Genomic DNA, 26643 nt, shown 5'->3' with positions numbered 1-26643 from the left:
AAGATCTCGGCTCACCACAACCTCTACCTCCCGGGTTGAAGCAATTCTCCTGACTCAGCCTCCTGAATAGCTGGGACTATGGGCACACACCACCACACCCGGCTAATTTTTGTATTTTTAGTAGAGATGGGGTTTTGCCATGTTAGCCTGGCTGGTCTCTAACTCCTGACCTCAGGTAATCCACCCACCTCGGTCTCCCAAAGTGCTAGGATTGCAGGCCTGAGCTGCCGTGCCTGGCCAGGGTTTTTTGTTTTGTTTTGTTTTGTTTTTTAATGGGCAAATGACCTGATTCGAAGGAGAGGAGCAATCATAGGAGATGGTAAAGAGTCGAGGCCTCAGAAACATCCTACCTGGATTTGAATTCCAATTTGAATTCCATGTTCCCTATCTCTCACTGTGTGCCTCAGTAACCTCATTTGGAAAGAAAGAATAACAAAATACCTCCTCAAAGCATCATTATAAACATTGAAAAGTTCACATATATAAAATATTTAGAATAATTGCCCACATACAGTAAGCTCTCAATAAATTTATCTAATAATATTATCAATATTTATTAAAAGTAAAACATACCAAACCTCATAAGTTATTAGGGAATTATACATTTAAACAGCAGTATTAAATTAAAATGGAACTATGACATCCAAAAAGTCCCTAATTATTATTTTTTAATCACTTCTAAATAAGGCATGGACTAAACAGGAAGTCACAGGGAAATTTAAAAAATATTTTTAATTCAATGGAAGTGAAAATATAATATATGAATATTTATGAGATGCAGCTTAAGCAGTACTTACAGAGAAATTTATAGCATTAAATACTTATATTAGAAAAAGGAAAGATCTTAAATAAATTATCGAGGCATCTACCTTAAATTTGAAAATAAATATCAAATTAAACCTAAATCAAGCACAAAGCAAGAAGTAATAAAGATAAGAGCAGTAATCAACGAAATTGAAAATAGAAAAACAAAAGTAAATCAATGAAAAACACCAATGGCTTATTTAAATAATCAATCAAATTGATAAATCTCTAACCAGACTATTCAAGAAAAAAAAAAAAAAAGAAGACGTACACCATTCATATCAGCATTAAAAAGGGGACATCAATACTGATCTTATACACATTAAAAGAATAACAAGGAAATATTACAAACAATTTTATATCCACAAATTCAACTTAGATGAAATGGAAAACTTCTTGCAAGACACAAACACCAAAGATCACTCCAGAAGAAATAAATAACCTGAATGGCCCTATATCAATGAAAGAAATTGAATTTGTAGTTAGAAACCTTTCCACAGAGGAAGCTCCAGGGCCAGGTGACTTCACAGGTGAACTCTACCAAACATTTAAGGAAGAAATAATCCGAATTCTATACAAATTATTCTAGAAAATACAAGAGGAGAGAATACTTCCCAACTCATTCTATGAGACCAATATTACTTTGACACCAAAAATAGACAAAAATAATATAAAAAAAGAAATTACAGTGGCCGGGCATGGTGGCTCATGCCTGTAATCCCAGCACTTTGGGAGGCTGAGGCGGGCAGGTCATGAGGTCAGGAGATCGAGACCATCCTGGCTAACGCAGTGAAACCCCATCTCAACTAAAAATACAAAAAAAAAAAAAAAAAAAAGAAAGAAATTACAGATCAGTATTCCTCCTGAAAAAAATAAAAAATATTAGTATATTGAATACAGCAGTATATAAAAATAATAATAACACATAACGCAAGTGAAGTTTTTCCTAGGACTGTAAGGTTTGTTTAACATTTGAAAATCAATCAATACACAGCAGGTTATCAAATAACATTGTTTAGTTCAAAGTGTTTCGTTATAATGCTGATGAGAAAAAAATTGATTTCCAGCCAAGGTCACTCACTGTCCGTGTGGAGTTTGCATGTCCTCCCCACGCCTGTGTGGGTTTTTTCCAGGCACTCCAGTTTCCTCCCACATCCCAGACATGTGCCCATTCAGTGAATAGGCATGTCTACATGGTCCCAACACGAGTGAGGGGGAGTGTGTGCGTGAGTGTGCCCTGCAATGGGATGACATCCTGTCCAGGGTGGGTTCCTACCTCGTGCTCTGAGCTTCTGGGATAGGCTCCAGATGCCTACCACCCTGAACCAGAATAGCAGCTGGAAAATGAAGGAATGAATACAAATGTCTGTCAAATAAAAACTCATAAAGTATATGCCAGTCATATAAATGCATATGAATAAACAGTGCTCAGTGATCCCACTATATTTGTTATTGTTTGTTTTATAACTGTATGGTGGCAAGAAGTGCTCCATATAATTTTCTCTTAGCAAAATCTCTTCCTTGATTTAACCCACTACTACTACACCAGCTTCACTCGCTGATTCACCAGAAACTGGGAAAACAATTATCTTACTTGTTTTTATGAATGTTTCTTAAGTGTATATATACCTCATATTTATTTCAATGTTTAATATAAAAAAATGTTTTGGGTCTTTATTTAGAAGTTCGATGATGTTTTTATGACCAGAAATAGGCCTCAGGAACTTAACTCTCACTTATATCAATTATCCTATAGTAAAATTGATTTTCTTTTTTTTTTGAGATGGAGTTACGTTCTTGCTGCCCAGGCTGGAGTGCAATGGCACAATCTTGGCTCACTGCAACCTCCACCTCCTGGGTTCAAGCAGTTCCCCTGCCTCAGCCTCCCAAGTAGCTGGGACTACAGGCAAGTGCCACCACATCCGGCTAATTTTTTGTATTTTTAATAGAGGCGGGGTTTCACCATGTTAGCCAGGATGGTCTCGATCTCCTGACCTCGTGATCCGCCTGCCTCAGCCTCTCAAAGTGCTGGGACTACAGGCATGAGCCACCGTGCCCAGCCTGATTTTTTTATACATCATTTCAATTAAAGTTGCAGTTTCCACGAACCTATTCACGATGTTAAATGAGGACTTACTATAATCTAATATATTGTATACTAAAAATGAAAAACCATGTGTTCATCCTTATAGGTGCAGCAAATCATTTGACAAAATTCAACATACACTCGTGATAATAACTCTCAGAAAACTAGAAGTAGAAAGGAATGTCTTCACTCTAAGAAAGAACACCTATGAAATACCTTGAGTTAATATCATCCTTAAAAATTCACAAATAGAAAATTAATAAATTGGAGCTCAGTAAAGTAAAAACATTTGCTCTTCCAAAAACAGTCAAAAATATAAAAATAAGAGGCAGACTGGAAAAAATATACTTGTAAAATACATATCTGATATGTACATCTGATAAAGAATTTATATCTAGAATATATGTGTAACTCCCAAATTCAATAAGAAAACATACATTCCAATTTTAAAAACAGGCCAAAGATTTGAAAAGATGGTTTACCAAAGAAGATATACAGATGGCAAATAGGTGCGTAAAAAGATGCTCAGCATCATTGGTAATTAGGGAAATGCAAACTAAAACCATGATGTGATGCCACTATACACCAGTTTGAATGACTAAAACAACAAATAAGCAAACAAAACAAAACAAAATTGAAAAGTCCAAGCGTTGTCAAAGAGCAGAACAACTAGAATAATCATGCATTGCTGGTGGGAATGCAAGATGGTAAACCACTTTGGAAAAAATTTGGTAATTCATCATAAAGTTAAATATAATTATCATATGACCTAGCGATCCCACTTCTAGGTATTTACCAAAGAGAAATGAAAATATATGGGCCCATTAGAACCTGTACATGAATATTTGCAGTGGCTTTCCCTGTAATTACCCAAAACTGGAAACAACACAAATGCCTTTCAAATGAACTGTGGTACATTTATATATTAGGATACTACTTAACAATAAAAAAGGAATAACTCAATTTTTAAAATGTGCCATGACACATACAAATCTCAGTGCATTATGCTGAGTGACACTCTTGTCACCTATACACAACAGTAAGCACAATCCAACTCCTAGCAAGACTAACATAAAACCTCATGCAAAATGGCTATTCACCTCAGTTTCTATCACCCAATAGGTCATATCCAACGTTCAATAAAAAATTGCAAGTCATGCTAAAAGCCAAAAAAATTTAAAAACTGTCTGAAGAGACAAAGCAAACAACAGAACCAGACTCATATACGGCAGGATGTTGAAATTATCAAATAGGGAATTTAAAATAACTATGACTACAATGCTAAGAGCACTAACAGAAAAAGTAGACAACATGCAAGAGCAGATGGGTAATGTAAGCAGAGAGATGACAACTCTAAGAAAGAATCAAGGAAAAAACAGAAATTGAAAACACTGGAACAGAAATGAAAAATGCCTTTGATGAGTTCACTGATAGAACTCTTTCATGGAGGATGAAAGAATAAGTGAACTGGAAAGTATGCCAATAGAAACTTCTCACATTGAAATACAAAGAGAAGAAAAAATTTAAAAAGTGAACAGTTATTTAAGAATTATGGGACATTTTGTAAAGGTGTAAAATATGTATAACTGAAATAGCAGAAGGGAAATAAAGAGAAAAAGGAGCAGAAGAAACCATTGAACTAATAGCCAAGAACATTCCAAATACAATGACAGACACCAAACCACAGATCCAGGAAGTTTAATGAAACTAAGCAGAATAAATACCAAAAAAATCTACACCTGGGCCTATCATATTCAAACTGGAAAAAAAAAAAAAACTCAAAGACAAAAAAGGAATCTTGAAAGAAGCCAGGAAAACAAACAAACAACAAACACCATACCAATAAAGGAAAAAGGATAAAATTACAGTGGATGTCTCTCAGAAATCATGCAAGCACAAAGACATTAGAGTGAGATATTTAAAGTGGTAAAAGAAAAAAAATCACTGACTGAGAATTATACATTCAGCAAAAATTATCCTTAAAAAAATGAAGGAGAAACAAAGACTTTCTTAGACAAGCAAAAAGTGAAGAAATTTATCATCGCAAACCAGCCCTCTAAGGAAATATCAAAAGAAGTTTTTTAGGCAGAAGGAAAAGTATATAGGTAAGAAACTCAGATCTGCATAAAGAAAAAAAGCATCAGAGGAGAAATACATGAAGGTAAAATAAAATCTTTCATTTTTATTATTCTTAATTGATCAATATGTATTCAAAGTAATAATAGTAACTATTTTGAGATTATAGCATATGAATAAGTAAAATGAATGGCAGCATGTTATAAAGGATAGGAGGGAGGAATTGGAAGTACTCTGTTAAAGGGTACCTGTACTACCCATGAAGCAGTATAGTGATATTTGAAAGTAGATCTAGATTAGTTGTGAATGCACATTGCAAAATCAGCAATCACTAAGAAACTTCTTAAAAGGTATAACTGAGGAGATAAAATGGAATCATATAGAATCCTTAGCTAAAACCAGAGAAGGCAAAAAAGAGAGGAAGAAAAACAGAAACAAAAACAAATGGAATGAACAGAGAAGTTACAGCCATGATAGATATTAATCCAACTGTATCAAGAATCACTTTAGATGTGAATGATCTAAATACACCAAGTAAAAGACAGAAAGTGACAGAGTTAATCTGGCTCATGCCTGTAATCCCGGCACTTTGGGAGGCCGAGGCGGGTGGATCACCTGAGGTCAGGAGTTCAACACCAGCCTCAGCAACATGGAGAAACCCTGTCTCTACTAAAAATACAAAAAGTACAAAATTAGCTGGGTGTGGTGGCACATGCCTGTAACCAGGAGGCCGAGGTTGCAGTGAGCCAAGATCATGCCATTGCACTCCAGCCTGGGCAACAAGAGCAAAACTCCATCTCAAAAATAATAAAATAAAAAATAACACCAAACTATATGTTAAGAAATTCACTTGAAATATAAAGACACAGAGATGTTAAAAGTAAATGAGTGGAGAAAATACACCATCTAACACTAATCAAAAGAAAACTGAGGCACTTGTATTAATTTTAGACAAAGTGAACTTCAAAATAAAGAAAATTATCAGGGATAAAGAGAGGCATCACATAATTATAAAGGATTTAGTTCTCCCAGAAGATATAACAATCCTTAACGGGTATGCACCTAACACCAGAGCATCAAAATATGTGAGATGAAAACTAATAGAGCTGGGAAATCTTTGTACCTTCCAATCAATTTTGCTATGAACCTAAAATGGCTCTAAAAATTAAAGTCTATTTTTTAAAAACTGATAAAACTGCAAAGAGAAATAGACAAACCACCGTTATAGCTGGAGACTTCAATACCCCTCTTCCAAGCACTAATAAATCAAGTAGGCAGAAAAGCAGTAAGGGTATTGTTAAACTAAACAGTATCATCAGTAAATTCTATCTAATCAACATTTATAGAATACTTCATTGAATAACAGCAGAATATACATTTCTCTCAAGCTTCCATGGAACATTTACCGAGATAGACCACATGCTAGGCCACAAAACCCACATTAACAAATTTAAAAGAATATAAATCATACTCATAAATCATAAAGTGTGTTCTCAGATCATGATGAATTTACATTACAAATCAATAACAGGAAGATAATTGAAAAATCCCCCCAAATTTGAAGACTAAACAGCACGTTTCTAATAATAAATGAATCAAAGAAGTCACAAGATGAGTTTTGTTAAAATATGATAAAAAGTTAACAGTGATTATTTCTGCATAGTAGAATGATATGTGTCAATTATTCTTTGATCATTTTTATGTTTTCCACAATTTCTTATGAGTTACTTTTATGCTCAGAAAAGAGTTTTAGATGGTTTTTTTAAATAGATATTTAAAAGATAGAATTTAAAGGCTATAGTTATCCATTGTGAATCAATTTTACAATAGCTGAGGTATCTATTTTGATTGACTCAGAGATTAAAGTGCCATTAAAATAAATAGAAATAACAGAAAAACAGCATGTTTGAGAACTAACAAAAATAATTTGGTTTGAAGTCTATTTGATTTTGAAACATGATTATTAAATACATCTAATGTATGCAACAAACTAAAGCCTGAAGCTCAGTAGGGTTGGACCTGTTTTTCCATCTCGTATGGGTGGCTCAAGTATTTAGACTAGAGGAGGTCACACAGGAAGAATGCGAAGGATGAAAAAAAGACCAAGGATGGACTCCAATGCCAACATTGAAGGGAAAGATGAAAGAGAAGAAAGCAAATGTTGAGATGATAGAAGGAGCAGTTGAAGTACAAATGGGAGAAAGCAATGTCACAGAAGTAAAGAAAGGAGAGAATTTTTAAAAATAAAGGAATTGCAGGCTCAGAAAGTACAAAGAAGTTAGATAAGTACTGAAAAAATAGCAGCATGTCAGCAATTTTGAAGTTAGGCTCTTTGTCTTCCTCACTTTGGTGTCACCAGTACTGGAGCCCAATTGCAGTGGGTTGAGCCATGATGGTAGGTGGGGAAATAGAATCAGAAAATGTATGTGATTCTTTTAAGGGATGTAAAGAGGAGGGGAGATATAAGGTCTCCATTTGTGAGGAAAGTAGACTTAAGGGAAAGTTTTTATGTTTTGTTTTATTTTGTTACTATTGAGGAAATTTGGCCATACAAATCAAAAAGAAGGAGCAAATCAAAAAGGAAGAGAATGAAGTTTGAGAAAAAGGACAGCTATTTGATGGAGGAAGATGAAAATCAGAGATAGAATTGTTGGTCTTAGAAATGATATATTAAGAACATATTCCTCCAAGATGAGAGGGAATGAAGTTTGAGTGAAGACAAAGATGGAAGATGGAGGGATGACAGTTCAAGAAGCCTGATACCTTTGAGTTTCTCCATGCAATAGGCTGTTAGGTTGAAGATCGGAGTGATAGAGAGGACTTGGATAATCTGGCAAGGATTTGAACAGCCACTGAAGGGAAGAGGGAAGAAGCTGGAGATAAGTCACAAAGCTGAGCTCAACTGGTGCTATGACAGGTCCAAGAAGAATCAGTTTTAAGTTTAAATTCTTTTCTATATTGGCTCCCACCCAAGAAGAGAGAAAGGGGTTTTCTGGGAAATTGGCCTCTTCCAGGTTTGAGAAAAGTGGCAAACATTAGTACAACCTTTTTTGTATCAGAATTTCATTTGAGGGCAGGAAGTGTGCTGGACACAAGTAGTATAAGTTCTGTCTCAAGAAACTACACAGCCTAGCACTTTGAGAGGCCAAGGTGGGTGGATCATCTGAGGTCAGGATTTCGAGACCAGCATGGCCAACATGGTGAAACCCTGTCTCTACTAAAAATACAAAAAAATTAGCCAGGCATTGTGGCGGGCCCCTGTTATCCCAGCTACTCAGGAGGCTGAGGCAGAATCACTTAAACCCGGGAAGTGGAGGTTGCAGTGAGCCGAGATGGTGCCATTGCACTCCAGCCTGGGCAACAAGAGTGAAACTCTGTCGAAAGAAAGAGAGAAAGAGAGAAAGAGAGGAAGGAAGGAAGGAAGGAAGGAAGGAAGGAAGGAAGGAAGGAAGGAAGGAAGGAAGGAAGGAAGGAAGGATAGAAGAAAGGAAACTCACAGCCTAATAGATATCCAGAGATTCCATCATATATCATCTCTATATGTATTCTATTTCAAGATGAGTCATGAAATTCTAAATAATAAAATGTATTTACATTTCTAAAAAGTATATACTTATTTATATACTTTCCTTTATATGTGCTTGATGGTCCTTTAAGAAAAAGCTAAATCAAATTGAAAGGTGTGTCAATTACAAAAAAGTTAAGTGACTACGTTTTTAGGGAAACACCCATGGCCACTACCTAAAATATTAATTTACTGGGAGGAGCTCAAGGCTGTTGAAACGTGTGGGTGTGGAAAAGAGAAAAGAACCTTCAGACATGCAGGGAAGTACTGGGCCAAAGAGAAAGGGAAGTTTCAAGTGTCAATTGGTGAAGATTAAATCCCTGTAATATCTTGATCTCAGGGTGTAGTAAATTGCAGGTTTTTGATAAGTTAGATAATCCTGAGTCAATTCTTCTCTATCTACTATGATTAAATGAGATATTTAGCAACCTAAAAGCAAATCTGAGCGTGTTAAGAATGCCATAAAACAGTCTCCTCACAACTACTGAACCTCTAGTTCACACCACCTGGCTCTGCTGCTCCTCTAGGCTGGAGTGGCCTGACCCTCTCTCTCTCTTTGTCTATGTCAGTCTATCCCACAGGACTCAGCAAAGGCCCATATGCTGCATGAAGCCTCTGTAACCACTCCAGCTGAGAGATGGCACATTCTTTTGAACGTCTGTCTCTACTGCTTATTTGGCATAAAAGAAAGAGCACAGGCTCCAGGGTTATGTGAATTCAATCACTCCATTCTCACCTGCCATGTGACCTTGGACAGGTCAAAGCCTCTCAGAACCTCGCCCTCCTCTCATCTTGCTTTGGTGTGTCTATACTACACGTGTGTATTGCCTCCCATCAGGACTAGCTATGCAATTTGCAATGCCCAGTGCAAAATGAGAATGTGAGACCCCTTGTTCAGATAGCAGGGGAAAAAAGCTTTTTCCTTTCATCCATAGGTAATCTCTTTCTCTCAACTTGTGACGGTGTTTTTGATTTGCTATTTATTGTCACACACTCCCTTGGGCATAGGGATTTTTGCAACATAAGTGGCCCCTGCAACTCAGCATCTGGGTGTATGTGTCTGACCTTAACTCTCCTGTACCTCTAGCCGTGTACCACCAGTAGAGAGTAGAGGAGTGGTGATCAAGAACCCATCCAGGGAGGTGGGCATAGCAGGACCACGTGTGAACCAAGGCTCCAAGCAGGAAGAATGCAAAAGATGAAAGAAATGCTCCATTGTCCCATTCACTCCACTTAGAAAACAAAAATTCAAAAATAAAAGTATTAGGATTTTCAAGGTGGCAACTGCAAAGCACTAAACCCAAGTGTGGGGCTCTGTTCCAAGTGTGGGCCCTCTGCGACTGCACTAGTCACACATCTATAAAGCCAGCCCTGCCGCTCGTATAGATTTCAGGATCTTGGAGTGTGAGCATTGTTTGTTTTACATCTTTAAATCTTCTGTAGCACTTGTGCTTAATTGGGGCATGGCATTAGCTGCAGCATGATGCATTGCTATTAATGGGCTATTTTTCAATATGAGAAAATGAGTAGGGTGTTGTGGGCCCAGTGACCCATTTCTGAGCAAGCAAATGATAGAACTTTCCTGGCATGGATGAGAGGTTTCTATTCAAATCCAGTGGGACCTCTGAAGGAAACGCACACTCCAGAATGAATCCTGATGGATATGTTTTATTAAGCATTTCCAGGAATTACAGACTAGGAATGTAGGTAGGGAGAGAGCATAATTGAATAAACATGGAAACTCAAAATTCCCTGAGGCACCCCTGAGGATCCAATGTCACCATCTGAAGATGTGTTCTTTCAGAAGTGAAAAGATTGCATATGTGTATATTGTGTTCTATGTAAGACGTAGAAAAGGAAACCAGTTCTCACCGGTCACCCTACAGAAAACTCGATGATTTACAAAACTGTGCTTCATTGTTCATTGGCCTTAGGGCAAGTCCTTTACTTTGGCCTTTTCTGCCTGGGAAGCCATGGTGTGGTGGCCTGGGGTCCTCACAAGGCCCTGGCTCTAGGCACTGCTCTGCCAGCGCTAGCACTTTGGTTCCAACCATTTGGGATCTTATTCTCATATTTTAATGAGCAATTTAGTCATTTCCCAGCCTGACTGCTGTTACTTAATGAACACACCATCAGTGTGAGTGCTTTTACACCATTATCTCTAAACCATTTCAATATGAACACTGAACAAAAAGTATAGTGTTATTATTTCTGGATTAGCCAGGACGTAATTATAAAGCAATATGTTGCTATCACTTTGTGATTTCTATTCCTCATATGGGCATACTTTCTTTCAATCTTTTTCAGAATGGAAGTGTTTAACCAGGCTTGATTGTCCTTCACGATGATAAACATGAAGTTATTGGTCAGCGTTGTCTTTACCTCTACTTTCATATATTTTATACACATGATGCAATTACTCAGGAGATCTTCTTTTAGCAAGATTTTTCCAAACCCTACTTATATCACTCTATCACTCAAGGTAACAACTAATCTTAGGCATAATATATCACTGCCTGCCTCTGAGGGGATCCAGAAGGTTTGGCAAACGCAATTGAACAGACATACGAACAGCCACAGAAAGGCAGAGTTATATGTATTTTGGAAGGCAATGGTCCCAGAGGAAACAACAGAAATATCTACTCAGTAATGCAAAGTGCTCCCTCCACTCTGCTGTAACTCAAAAAGAATTTCTCCCCTATACAAAACTAATTATGTATTAAGTTTGGATTTTCTGGAACTTGAAGCTCCTCTAGCAATAACTATTAAAATGTTATTTTACATGTTTCTATTGCTATTTTTTTACATGTGTCATTCCTAGCCATAAGTACATGTGGAGGCTTTGATAAGGGTGTGTCACTGCTGCAAGCACCAAGGCTGTAGTCATCGGAACCATCATGAGAGTCTTAGCTACAGGCTGGGAAATCAAGACCAGGGAGGGGTAGAAATTTCTCCACAGTGAAGTAAGTGTATTCAGACCTCATAATGAACCGCTTGACTGGGGACCATCAAAAGGACCATCAGACTGGTGAGCAGTTTGCTCAGAAAGACAAGAGTAAAGGCAAGAAGACTGAAATAGAGTCTCTGCATGAAGGGACTTCCACACTCAAACAGATAAATTATCATTTGCAGGCAAATGGACTAAGGCCAGTTGAGTCCTAACTATCAGAAAATGGAGCAAGAATGAAAAGGAAGCCAAGGTTACTAAGGGCTTCATAGGTATTAACAACCACTAGGTCAGCCCATTAACATGTCTGTACAGAGACGGAATCTTGAATAAGAATATTTAATGATTAAAATGTACCCTATAGGCAAACATTCCGTTCCACTCAGAGAACAAGAAGGAATGTGAAAAGTCTGATTTCTGTGGGAAAGCACTTTGGTTCCAACCATCTGGGATCTGATTGACATCTTTAAATGAGCAGTTTAGTCCTTTGCAGGCCTCCCTCCAGTTGCACAGAGGAGCATATTGCACATGGGATGCATCCCGTCTGCTCCACACAGAGGGAGTTTCCACTGAGCACAACACAGGGTGTGGAGTAGAATGAAGCCTTGGGTGTGTGTGCATTGTGAGATAAAATGATGATAGGGGCTTGTTTCTTGGCATGGCCCAGCATCAATCTCTGTAGGCGGGGCAGGCTCTATTTACCCATGGGCTGGTTTGTTCCACACTAACCCCAAGCCACAGAGGTCACACCATCAACTGAGACTCCTCCCTCAATGTGTCATCACAGCCAGTGTAGGGCAGCCGCTCTCAGGCTGGCACCAAAACCAGAAATGACTAAATATAACACACTTTTTATCCTGTAGCTTAACATCTCCTCTACACAAGTAAAATTTTTACAAGGTGCCTACTGAGCACCATATATGTGTCTGCATATTTTAGATTCTATGGAGGTGACCAAAAACATCGGTATGTTCTGTCTTCCTGGGAAGACATTCTTCTTCATGGGAAGAATGAAACATAAAACGCAGTTCTCAGGGCAAAAGTCTTGCTCATGCTTCATTAGGACTTTTGGCCTTGGATGAGACCAGGATTGAGGTGAGGGTTGACCCCCACCTCGACTCCCACATTCCCTCTCCCCCAACCTCCCACACCACACAAAGTACAGAAAAAGAGTTTTTCTGGTTGTAGAGCCATTGAAGTAACAATATTGTATAAAGGAGGAATTTCTTCTCTTTTACCCACAAGAAACCTAAGGCCTAAAGGAAAAAAATAAATGACTCATTGAAAGATGGGAAAATAGAATCTAGGTCTCCTGGCTCCCAGCTTCATCCAGTAGCTCCCCAAATGGGTTTTCAAATCCAGGGTGCATCCTCAGAGGCGGCACAATTGTTTCACTAAGGCAGGGGTCCCCAGAGTTGTTATGAGATGTTAAGACAAATAAATAAAAGAAAAAGGGAAAACAATCAGGTTCTGTAGTCAATTAAGATGAGAAGAATCTGGACGAAACATAGATTTTTCCCCTATAAATTTCTTAGCCCATTTGATGTGTGAATGTGAATTGTCAGTCTCTAAGGGGGGGATTATTGGACCCTGAACTCTGCCTACGTATCTATGTATGTGTGTGTATCTATGTATGTGTATGTGTGTATGAATGTATGTATGTATGTATGTATGTATGTATCTATCTATCTATCTATCTATCTATCTATATCTGTCTATCTGTCATGGAACATCTTCCAGACCAGCATTTCACAGGTCCACTGCAGAACTTCAGGCCCTTGACCTCGGCATGACATGCAAAATGTGGCTGGGCACTGCACCTGTGTACCAAGATGACTACCGGTGGCTGAGTTTAAATGTAGAGACCATGCTGCCCACTCATTGACTTCTCAGTGATATAAAGTTTCCTAAAGCAGATGAAGGCCTCTTCACACATGTCTGCCCCTTACTCCAGGCTTATTACCTTTTGTGGATAAAGAGTGAGTTTGAAAGAAATCAGTGGACACATTAAAAAATATCCAGTAATACTGCAGCTGTTCTAATCCACTCCTACCAACATTTTTGAAGAGATGTTGATAGCAAATCAAGTTTTATAACCATGTGATCCCATCTTATGGTTTCAATCCATGCACAGGAGGAAAATTGTGGGCACAAAGTTTCCAAAGGGAAAATTTACAGATTGGTAGTTAATGAAATACAGTTTTCCTCTTTGGCAAATGTAATTTACTAGCTTCACTGTATAGGAAGAAGCAGGAAAAAAATTAAAACCAACTCACCTCCAAACCTGTTTTGAGCTTTTACTTGTCTGCCCAATTGACAGTTTCTACCCTCTGCTTTTGATGAAAATGTTTTTTATTATTTTAATGTAACTTCTGAAAACTAAATTATCTGGAAGCAAATAAAAAGATATTGCTTTTATAGTTCCCAGAAGGAAAAAACAAACACTAGGAAAGTTCTATCTAGCAGATGGGGGAGATGTGATGGAGGCAGTGATATTTGAGCTGAGCCTTGAACAATGAACAGGACTCTACAAGAGAGAGGCTAGGGGGTGACCCTTCAAGATAAAACAACAGCATGTACAAAGGCATGGAGACATACACATCTTGACTTTTCCAGGAATGGTGGGAACGCTGGTGGAGCTAGAATGTAGGTACATAGCATAAAGCGGCACATGGGAAGCCTTTGGAAATCTTATTACGAAGGACCCTGGATGCCATTCCAATGACTTTGCATTTTCTGTAGGCTGCCAGTGAAATTTCCAAGAATGATAGAGTCATGTCTATCTATGCACTTCAGAAAGACAACCTCAGGGTTAATGAAGAAAATGCATTGGAATATAAGAAACTGGTGACCAGAGTGATGATCAATTGCATGACTGTTGTGAAAGTCCAAGTGAAGGGAGCTGTGGGCAAGGTCAGAGTTGAGAGGCATTTCAAAGATAAAATGACAGTAACTAACTGGATGTGAGGCTGAGAAGAAAGGGCTGTACCAGATATATGGTGCTATCATTAAGTGAGCTCAACATTGCAGAAAAGGGATAGGTTTGGTGGGAGTTGCTCACAAAACGTGTTTAGTCTAAGCAAAACTATTGACATGGGCTCAGATAAAAGTTAAGAAGAGGAAACCATTCCTACATTCCTATAGGAGCTGCTATCAGGAAGGCCTAGTATACACATGGCTTTTCAGCTGTGATTTTGTTTGATTTTAGGGATTATTCATTTTCTGAATCTGAGCAATGTTAATGTGTAAAATATTCACACCCACAGCTTCGATTGGGTGAGAAGTTATCATAAATCATATTGAGTTTGTTGTGATACCTTCAGCTTCAACAAGTGATGAGTCAGGTCAACTCCATGTGAAAGTTCCTTGCTAAGCATGCAGATATTCTGAAAGGTTTCCTGGTACACTGGCTCATGGCACAGATACGAAAAATTGAGGAAGATAAGTTTGACCCCACCTGATAACACCTAGTTTGAGTCAACCTGGTTAAGTACAAATATGAGAAGGCTTCTCATTCAGCTCCATGCTTGCCTGCTCCTCTGTCACTGCTTTTGGAAAGACAAGATGAAGTTCACAGTGAGTAGATTTTTCCTTTTGAATTTACCGCCATATAGTTGGAGACTGTCAATATTCTGAGATTTAGGAGGTCTGCTTCTTATGGCCCCATCATGGAAAATTTGTTTAAAAAAATTCTCTTTTCAAACACATGGACACAGAGAGGGGAACAACACACACCAGGTCCTGTTGGGGGGTGGAGAGTGAGGGGAGGGAACTTAGAGGACGGGTCAATAGGGGCAGCAAACCACCACGGCACACATATACCTGTGTAACAAACCTGCACGTTCTGCACATGTATCCCTTTTTTTTAGAAGGAGAAATAATGAAAAAAAATTTTTCTATTTATGTAATCGTGGCATTTATAAGCATCTCTATAGAGAAGGATAATTGTGCTGAGATTAGACAGCTGTCTGAGCACCATACACTGACCTATTTTTAACAAAATGACTTTCCACATCACCTGATTCCGGTCTCCATGCAGGGTAAGCAGTTCCTAAGCCCCAGAAAGTGCCGATCATCCCTCATTCTTGAATTCTTCCTTTTATTTACCAAAATTCCTGAGCATGTTCAGGCAAGATGAAAAGCTTATTATCAAAATAAGTGGCTGAGATAGACTTCTTGTCACATTTGTTACAGTAAAATGGGTCTCCGAGAAAGAAAGATTTGCCTTGGGCTCTAGCATGGCCATTTATTTAAGAAAGCATCTGAAACATGAAGCTACCACAGCATCTCTCCTGCGCTTCCAGGCAGAAGCCTGAGAGTCTAGGAGGAGGTGGACCGAGAAACCCTGCCAAAGTAACTAGTAGTGCCGGGTTTCTCACAACACGATGCAAAGGGGCTAGAATCAGATGACTATTTTCATGTTTCAACATACTACGCACTGGAAAACGTTACGGCAGACTCTACTTTATGATGGGGCTGCAAATGTAAAACGATTACCTAGAACTAGGTCCTCTTAAGAGCAGCAAAGTTTAAAAGGGTCAGAGGGAGCTCCAGACACAGGTTAGATTTGATTTCTCTCCTAGTTCTGCTGTGAACAAGAGGTATAAATTTGGACAACTCACTTAACCCCTGAAGCTCAGTTACCTTATCTATAAAATGATTGCATTGTACTAGGTGTTCTCTAAAATTTCTTCTACCTCTGACTTTTTAGGAGACTAATTTTTTAACTCCTTCTTAAGCTATTGGGAAAAAAATTTAAATTTTTTTTAAAGTTACCTTGAATCTCTAGAGCAGTTCTCAAAACTATTTTGTCCCAGGCAAAGGAAATGAGACTAGATACCCAGAATGAGGCACCCTGCATAAAGCTCTATGCTCTGACAACCAATGTCAGGGACCCTGTGATAAATAATTAAACCAAATATCCTGGGACACCGCTAGTGACACTCTATCCTTGCTTTCTCATTGTTGGCATCCAACCTGCCTAATAATCCATTGCTTTGGAAAGTTTTTTTCAATAAAAAGATTATTTCTATTAGGAAGAAAACATCCCATGTTAAATAGGAAAATTAACTGAAATCATTTTCAGATGTGATTTTTAGAACTTATAGCCATTTCAAACCATAGTATTCATTTATACTGTGCTATTTATTGTAAAACTTATTTTTTCCCAAGGAAAATAAGACGGTTTGCTTTATTTTAAAACAGTAACTTTCTTATATTGGGGCACTGACCAAAATTCAATACTGATACAAATATGTTTCCTAGGAGGTCACAATATGTGCCAGGTGAATTTTCTGAATTTCTCTAAAGAGAGAATTTTAAACCTTATAAAACAATTAGAAACAAGTGAGTGAGAGGTGAACATAAACAACCTGTGTAACATAAGCCATAGTACAAATTTAAGATGAATAACCAAGCCATGTCAGTTACCCCAAGTCATTTTTGTTAATATTTAGGAGAATGCACATATTTTCAATAACTTAAAAGTGAATCTTTACTCCCATCTCTTAATACTCGAAGAAGTATAACTTTCTTCTTTTACTAGATTTAAATAATCCAAATATCTACTCAAGGTAGGATGCTCTGTCATTAACTATAGCTGAGTTTATCCAAAATAGAAAAATCGTGAAGATTTATAAAGCATTTAAAAAATAATCATTTATAGCAAGTCCTTGAAAGCTCTAAATAAGAAAGGCAGTTCTCTACTTTCTAATAACACCTATGGTTTATATTACATAATATAATTCAACAAAACAGCATTCTGACCAATGATAATTTATAGGAAATTCATTTGCCAAGTATATGTTTTATTATAAAGTTAATATTTTGACCAATCTAAAAAATTTTTAAACTCTATTCTGACATTTCCAGAAGTATTATCTTAGCAAAGTCATCTTTATGATGCCACTTATTAAACTGAAGAGAAACAAGATGGTACATTCTGGGTTTTACTTTAAAAGGGATTTGATTCAATAATTTGGTTTATCACTACTTGAAAATTACATTTTCTTCCTCAGTACTGGATGGCAATGAGATGAAAGCAGCTTTCCTGGCTCTCAACTTCCCTTCTTCATCAATTTTTCCAGCATTTCATAAGACCTACACTAAAAATTCTAAAACTATATATCACATTAATATAATTACTTATAATTAATCGGCAATTTCACATTATCATTAAAACTTTTACGGTTAAAAAATGCAAGGTAAGAGAAGAAGAAAACACATTGAACTAGCACTGAACACATTGGTAAAATTAGCGGATACTTTTTATAAGCTTGGATAGAGGAAGAAAGAAGAAGACATCATTTTTCCATGTAACAGGAGACCAATGTTGTTTGTGATTTCAGGTTGTCTTTGCTGGACTTCTTGGAGTCTTTCTAGCTCCTGCCCTTGCTAGCTATGTAAGTCTCACCTTTTCAAGTTTGCTACCAAAATGCATTTGTAAGGAAATGTGGTATTAAATCACTCTCAATCTCTTATAAACTTCAGAATATTAACATCAACGATGACAACAACAAGGCTGGAAGTGGGCAGCAGTCAGTGAGTGTCAACAATGAACACAATGTGGCCAATGTTGACAATAACAATGGATGGGACTCCTGGAATTCCATCTGGGATTATGGAAATGTAGGTAGCCAATGTGTAATTTTCACTTTGTTGTTTAAAAATAGGATTTCTTTTTAACAAAAAATGTGCATGTTAACCATAAAGAAATTAAAAATAAATTCTAATTACACATAGCATGCAGTTAAAAGTAAAGGTTCCCATTTTGCTCATCCAATTTTGTTCCCTAGAGATAACTACTGTTAATAAGTGTTGCATGATCAGTTAAAATTCAAACCAATAAACACTATGTTCAAGGGATTGTGGGTATATACAGCAAATATGAACATCCTTTTGCCTTGCCTGCAGATACCCTCAATAATGCTGAAAGACTTATACAACATTACTGCTTCCAAAGCTTAGACTATCTCACTTTGTTTTCAAAGGAGGTTTTATGACCTTCTAAAGAGATTGAAATTGACATTTCACCTAAAACTCTGGAAATGTAAATGACAATATTAATTGGTAAGAGAGGAAAGAAGAAAGAAAGAAAGAGAGAGAAAGAAAGAAAAAAGAAAGAGAGAGAAAGAAAAAGAGAGAGAAAGAGAGAAGGAAAGAAAGAGAGAAGGAAAGGAAAAGAGAAGCAAAGAAAGAGAGGAGCAAAGAAAGAGAGGAGCAAAGAAAGGAACACTTAGCATTGGTTAGGAGACCCAACTCTGGAATTATCAGCTATATGTTTAACAAACGTTGTACTTTTAAACAGCAAACTCTTTATTGTTTCAATTTTATCTGGTCAATTGGAAAAATAATTTTTGTCTTACCTGTCTCCTTGAAATGTGAGGATCAAAGGAGACTAAAACGTGATAGCTTTTAAAGTCTATTTCAGTAAAACAGACTTATATAGAGGGGTTTTTATCATGCTAGAACCTGAAAATAAGGCAAACCAGTTAGATGCTCAGTCTCTACCCTCACAGAATTGCAGTCCGTCCTCACAAATGTCAGCAATAAATATGATTGCCAAGCAGTGCCCCATCCAGTGCTCTTATCCCAGCTCATTACGATCTTGGAGTTCCATTTCTCCCTGCAGGTGGAACTGACTTCTGATAAGAAAAGCTCCTTGGAGAACACATGCCTCACTATTTGCCATGTACTTTAACAGGGCTTTGCTGCAACCAGACTCTTTCAAAAGAAGGCATGCATTGTGCACAAAATGAACGAGGAAGTCATGCCCTCCATTCAATCCCTTGATGCACTGGTCAAGGAAAAGAAGGTAAAAATAAAAAGCTTTTAATTTTTGGTGAGGGGAGAGGTTTTACATCCTTCAGTAAATAACGAGAAGATCACAGTCATTCCCTCTTGACTACAGTATGTTGTAGTGTGCAGCGCAAAGGGGGAAGTTATTGGTGATTGCCTGAAGGAAGGCAACTTCTGCCACATCAAATGCTGTGGCTCACACCTACCTCCACAACCGCTGAGGAAAGCACTTGAAACCTTGACTGTTAGAGGAGCAAAGCTCCGGTCACACCAATAGGAGCCTCAGTACTTTGCCAAGGACATTTTTCTGCAAGAGTTAGTTAGGGTTATTAGATTTAGCAAATGAAAATAGAAGATATCCAGTTAGGTTTGAATTTTAGGTAAGCAGCAGGTCTTTTTAGTATAATATATCCTATGCAATATTTGGGATATACTAAAAAAAGATCCATTGTTTATCTGAAATTCAAATGTAACTGGATATCGTGTATTTTGTCTGGCCATACTAATCCAGGTGAGTGGAAAGAAGAGATCCATAATGCTTTAAAATGTTTGCCTGAGTTCATATTCCTATAACTGATAAATGGGTACCTTTCATTGACAAGGTAGAGAAAATAAATAAACTGCATTCTCAGAAGATGATTATTACATAGTCTAATCCAAGGAATCTATGATGACCAAATGAGGTCCAAGTTTCAGAATAAATTTAGCCTCAGACTTCTGTTTTTATGAGAAGCTGAGGTTTCAAACCAGCTAAATCCCTTAGGACATTTAGAAATGCTAAGATATACAGAATAAGCTAGAAATGGCTCTTCTTCATCTTGATTATGGAAAAATTTAGCTGAGCAATACTCACTGTTGGCCTTGTATATGCCTCAAGTCAACAAACCACTAGGCTTGGCATTCATTCTCTCCCATTCTTCCTTTCTACCTGTCTTTTCCACACTCAGCTTCAGGGTAAGGGACCAGGAGGACCACCTCCCAAGGGCCTGATGTACTCAGTCAACCCGATCAAAGTCGATGACCTGAGCAAGTTCGGAAAAAACATTGCAAACATGTGTGATGGGATTCCAACATACCTGGCTGAGGAGATGCAAGGTGAGTAGCATCCCTGCTGAGCACCCCAAGTTAGTGCTGGTGGGATTGTCAGACTATCCTCACGCGTGTCCATAGTGGGCACCAGTGATGCAGGGATGGTCTTCAAGGCCAACTTTCGTGCAGTGCTTGCTGTGTGCCGGGTACTGTTCTATGTGCTTTAAGTGCGTTAACCCGGTTGGTTCTTCACAGCAATTTTACAGGTTCTATTTTAATCCTACTTTATGGATAAGGAAACTGAGGTACAGAGAGGTCACAAAATCCTTGCCTGGGTCAATTCCAATCATTTTGGTTCTGGATTCTGTGCTCTTAAATATTATGGAACACTGCCTTTTAAGTGTGAATCAAGAGTAGACTCAAGTCATATTCAAAAGAATGCATGAATGGCTAAATGAAAGAAGAATGCTAATAGAATCTACTAACTTTCTATAGCTCAGGCAATCACTTAATTTCTGGACATTCAAACAACAGCTGCACAAAAACAAAGTGTCTACCTAGGGACCTAACTTAACAGCAGTTTTCCAGATCTCCGAATTGATTGATTTCATCACAACAGATAGATAAACCTTGACATTAGCGCATAGCTAGTTTGGAAACCCCTACTCCCCCAATCCGCTGCAAGAAAAGAGTCCTTGAATAGACAGTAATATAGGCTTCTTCTTTTCTCTTTATTAGGGGCAAGCCTGATGTTTTACTCAGAAAAGTGCTTCACGACCAGTATACTATGGATTTTGGACATTTCCTTCTGTGGAGAAACGGTGGAGAACTAAACAATTTTTTAAAGCCACTATGGATTTAGTCATCTGAATGTGCTGTGCAGAAAATGTATGGGCTCTAGTGGTTTTTACCATGTCATTCTGAAATTTTTCTCTATTAGTTATGTTTGATATCTTTAAGTTTCAATAAAATCATTTAGCATTGAATTCAGTGTATACTCACATTTCTTACAATTTCTTATGACTTGGAATGCACAGGATCAAAAGTGCAATGTGGTGGTGGCAAGTTGTTGAAGTGCATTAGACTCAACTGTTAGCCTATATTCAAGACCTGTCTCCTGTAAAGAACCCCTTCAGGTGCTTCAGACACCACTAGCCACAACCCTGGGAATGGTTCCAAGACTCTCCAACTGCTCTGAAGGCTGCTCTATAGTTGTTGTGCACAGTAACGTTTCAGATCAGCAAGGACAGAAATTTCACTCAGAGTCGCACAAGCCAGAAAGGGAGGTTTGTTGCAAGGATATAAGAATATCTCAAAAAATCTGAGGGCAAGAAAAGCAGCTGGTTATCAAAGACCACATTCAGGAACTCTGCTGACACCAAGACCCAAGTCTGCTTCTCTCCCTGAAGCCACGCGTTACCTCTTCTCTCTTCTTCTCTAAATTTTGCTTCCCTCTTTTTTGCATATTGCAGATGGATTTTTTTGTGCTCATGGCACAGAATGGCTGAACCAAATTTTCAGCCTCATCTCTCGTGTTTACATGTCTTTCAAGAGGTAATAACTCATGTTGAATACCAATTCCATTTTCCTTGATTCTGTTTGGCTCAAAGTTAGCAACTTCCATTCACTGATGGCCAGGAAATTGAAAGGTCTCAGAGAAAATAGAGACTCTAAATATTGTGTATTACAATACAAAACTGTTAATTTTTAAAAGTTGCTCCCATACATCATTTTTTAATCCCCAGTGCCATAGGGGAATATCTAATCCATTCCCATGTCTTCAGGTGAAATAGCCACAGATAATCCTAACAAATTAGAAAACTAGAGACATTGATTCTCACCATTTGGAAAAATGCTAATATTTACCAGTTTTGATTGGGATGAAACTGCTATATTTTTCCTCATACTGATATTATTTCATAACTGTTCACATGAAGTGTGCTATGAGGTTGGTAGAACTTCCAAAATATTCTGAAGCCATGAGAGGTAAAAACTTTTCAAAACCCCATCAAAGATCATGGCCTTAGATATTTCCCTACTGTGAGTGAGAAAGAAATAAAACTGTGACTCATAAACTGGATACAATGTCATCTACCTGACTTTTGGGAACTGGTAAATCCCATGTTTCTTAGAATTGTCTAGCCCCTATTTCAGGATAAAAAATTAAATTCACTAGGAATATATAAAAATTCTAGATTATATATACTTACCAAAATACATAAAAGAAAAATTATAAGAATTGAGGGGAATTTAACAATTTCATTATCCTAGTTGAAGATTTTAACCTATATCTTTCAATAAGCTATAAATGAAGTAGTTACAGATATAAAAAATGTTTAACACAATTAACAAGCTTATGTTAATAAACATATGTAGAACACTGCAGAATATATATCCTCTTAAGCATGTATGAAATATTTACGGCCGGGCGCGGTGGCTCACGTCTGCAATCCCAGCACTTTGGGAGGCTGAGGCGGGTGGATCGCGAGGTCAGGAGATCGAGACCATTCTGGGTAACACGGTGAAACCCTGTCTCTATTAAAAACACACACACAAAAAAAAAATTAGCGAGGTGTGGTGGCGGGCGCCTGTAGTCCCAGCTACTTGGGAGGATGAGGCAGAAGAGTGGCATGAACCCGGGAGGCGGAGCCTGCAGTGAGCCTAGATCGCTCCACTGCACTCCAGCCTGGGCGACAGAGCGAGATTCTGTCTCAAAAAAAAAAAAAAGAAAGAAAGAAAAGAAACATTTACAAATATTGGTCATTGCTGAGACATAAATAAAATCTCAAAAAAAGTCAAATGATTGGCATCATAAAAGAAGAAATTTTATGACCTAATTTTAATTAGGATAAAATAAACATTTTTCTCTAAATAAAACCAAATTGCCCATTTGTTTTGAAATCAGGTACACTAATTCTAAATAATACAAGCGCTAAGAAAAAATTCATGAATAAAAGTAAAACACATTTAGAACTGTGCAATAATGAAAACACTGCATATAAAACCTTGTAAGTAGTAGCTATAGCAATGTGTAGTGAAAAACTGATAGCCTTAAATCTTTATTTTATAGAAGAATGGCTGAACATTGAGTTAGGCCTTCAATTTTACAAATGAGTGATAAGCATAGTGTATACAAAATACACACGAGGAAAGAAATAATATTGACAATTCAGAAATTAATAAAATTGAAAACAAATGTACAATAGTAGTAAAGGAATAGGGTCAAAAGTTTATAAACTTCACAAGAGAAAATTCCAGACCAAGATGGTTTTTACAGGCAATCTAACAAATATTGAAGATAAAAATTACTCTAAGCTTATACAAACTATTCAAATGTATAGGGGGAAAACAAAACCAGGAGTACTTCCAACTCATTTCATAAGAATATTATTAACTTGATTTCAAAACCTGACATGGATTGCATGAAAAAGTGAAATTAAAGAGTGATCTCTGTCATAAATATAGATGCAAAATTTCTTAACAAAATCATTGCAAATCAGTTGGGCAATGTATACAAAAGATAATATAGCGTGATTAGGTTGGATGTTTCACAGCAATCCAAGTTGATTTGATCATAGGAAATAATGTAATTTGCTGCATTAAAAGACAACAATTTTGTGATATATCTCAATAGCAACAAAAATACATAGTAAATTTGAATATTCATACTTAAAAGAAGTAATTCTTCGAAATTTAGGAATCAGAAGAAACTTCATTAAACTAAGATCATCCCCTCCAAAAATCTACTGTAAGTATCATATAAAACAATGAAAGCATTCCTATTAAAAAAGAAATAAAACAAGATGCCTGCCATCACGATTTCTAGAAACATTGTACTGAAAGTTAGTAAAGCAAGAAAAATAAATAAAAAGACATAAAGATTAGAAAGAAAGCAGAAAAAAGCCATCATTCTGCCCAGATGACATGATTTTCTGTGTATAAACTCAAACAAACCTATATAAGTTATGGGAGTCAGAGAATTTAGGGATTTCTAAGTACCGAAATGACAATCAAATATGAATTGTATTTTTAATGCATCAGCAGCAAACATAGAAACTTTAATTTTTTGTAGATACACTTATAATTGCAAAAGATATGGCATACCTAGGAAAAACTATTTAATAATATTTCTTAAGCACCTTAATAGTGCTACATCCATAGCACTATTCCATTATAGAAATCCATCAGCATATAAAAATGCAAAGATCCCTGCCTCTTTTAGCTAACATTTTAGTTAGAGGAGACAGAAATAATGATAAATATAATTAATTAATAGTACGATATTTTGTAGGATAGTAATTTATACTGTAACATAGTAGCATAGTATTTTTTCTTAGCATGCTAAGAAAAAAAGTACTGAGCAGAGTAAGAGGAATCAAGAGTGTCAGGAGGTAAGAGGCAGTTTGTAATTTTTAATAGGGTATTTGGGATACACATCATTGAGAAGATGACATTTGAACAAAGACTGAAGGAGATGATGTTCTTAGCCATGCCAATATTTCTGAAAGAAAAGCATTATGAGCGGAGGAAACAGCCAGTGTTAAGGCCTAAGACAGAAGTGTGTCTGGCACATTAAAAGTACAGCAAGGAGGTCAATGTGGCTGAAGCAGAATAAGCAAAGCAGAGAGTAATACGAGATGAGGGCAGAAGGGTAATGGAAAACTAAATCATGAAGAGCCCCTTTGGGTGTTACTCTGAGTAAAACAGGGAGACATTGCAGGAATTTGAGCAGAGATAAGATATCATTTTGCTAAGTAATAACTAACAAAAGAAGTGCTAGACTTCTATGGAAACTTTATTGAGATGTTAAGGTAAACTAAATAAACGCAGAGATACACCATAGCCTTGAATTAGAAGATTTAATATTACAAAAATGTCAGCTCTTCTGCAATCTATAGATTCAAGGCAAATTGTAAACAAATTTTCAACATATTGTGTGTGTGTGTGCATGTGTGTGTGTGTGTGTGTGTCTAGTACATAACAAACTAAATTTAGAATATACATGGAAGATCAGGAGTCAGTTGGGAGACAGTTCTCCATGAGTTGTTGGTGCTTCTATACATCTTGTGAGTAGAAGCACTGACTGCCCTTTGTTCTTAACTAATTTTTGCAAAGATTTTTTTGTATGACAAATAGCTTTGGAAGATAGAGATAGTGTCTTCCTTTAGAAGAAAGAGCAAGCATGCTATTATAAAAGATTTGAGTTCCCAAAGCTCAGGGTTTCTCTCAGTAATGCAATCCACTGTGTGTGCAAGCATCAATCTTGGTCTACATCATCACTTCTATGAGACTTATAGGCAATGAGCACTGACACAAACATGCTCATGCTCATACTGCTTGCTGTGACACGAGTAATAAAGTCCTTTGTCTCTGATCCAGAAGTCTCATGTCTTCTGTCATCATCCACGAAACGATAGCTTTCAAGTAGGATAAAATTTCCGACCCTTCCTGAAAGGGCCAAAAATAGCCAAGTTACTGGTGCAGAACAATAAAGTGAGTGAACTTGACCTATCGTAATTATGATAGAGACATGGTAATTAAGATGATGTGATATAAGCATTAGGATATTCAAATTCATCAATGGAACAAAATGGAAAGCCTAGAAATAAATTCGCACATCTATAGATGGCTGGAATAGGACACAGGTTGCACTCTAGGTTCAGTGGGTGAAACATGGGCTTTTTAATCAATGCTGTTAAAACAATTAGGTAGCCAAATGAAATAAAAACATATTAAAAAATGAAATAGACCTCTACCTCATACCTTATTAAAAAATTAATCCCAAGTATATTAAATCTCTAAATATAAAAGGCAAAAAAAGTAGAAGGTAATATAAAATAATAACTACATGACTATTGACAGAAGAAAGGATTTGCTAAACTTCACATAAAAAATCTTAGCCATAAAATAAAATATTAATAAATTTCTCTACATTAGAAATAAGAATGTCTGTTTACCCAAAGACAACAAATATCATGTGGAAAGACATAAACTGGTAGAGATATTTGCAACACATAAACTGGGTAAGAGGTTTGTACAAAATTGATGTTAAGAATTCTAACACATCAATGAGAAAAAGATGAGTAGAAAAACGGACATTAACAGGTTTCTAACATTAGAGGAACCCTGAATGGTGAATCTGGATATGAAGAGATCTTAACTTCATTAGTAATAAGAAAAATGCAAATTTAAGCCATAGTGGGAAGATCATTGTATACCCATCTAAGTGGCAAATGAAAAAGTCTAATATCAGGTGTTGAAGAGAATGTTCAGTAACCAGAAAATGGCCAGAACAACTGTGAATTTATACAACTGCTTTGTAAAACAATTCAGCATTGT

At 37.0% G+C, this 26643-nt stretch overlaps 1 protein-coding gene across 1 annotated transcript; it reads left to right on the top strand.

The window, feature by feature from the left end:
• Positions 1-15001: 15001 nt before the first annotated feature.
• GKN1 (gastrokine 1) lies at positions 15002-21290 on the top strand. The gene is made up of 6 exons (XM_032177545.2): positions 15002-15054; positions 17826-17879; positions 17968-18105; positions 19181-19291; positions 20223-20370; positions 21043-21290. Exons 1-6 carry the CDS (start codon positions 15043-15045, stop codon positions 21135-21137), a joined length of 558 nt encoding a protein of 185 aa, XP_032033436.2. The 5' UTR covers positions 15002-15042; the 3' UTR covers positions 21138-21290.
• The last annotated feature ends 5353 nt before the right edge of the window (positions 21291-26643 follow it).

The sequence above is a fragment of the Hylobates moloch genome, unplaced genomic scaffold, assembly GCF_009828535.3.
Source record: "Hylobates moloch isolate HMO894 unplaced genomic scaffold, HMol_V3 SCAFFOLD_15, whole genome shotgun sequence".
Classification (NCBI taxonomy): Eukaryota; Metazoa; Chordata; class Mammalia; order Primates; family Hylobatidae; genus Hylobates; species Hylobates moloch.
Note: the sequence above shows the minus strand (reverse complement) of the source record. Positions and strands in the feature narration are given on the sequence as shown.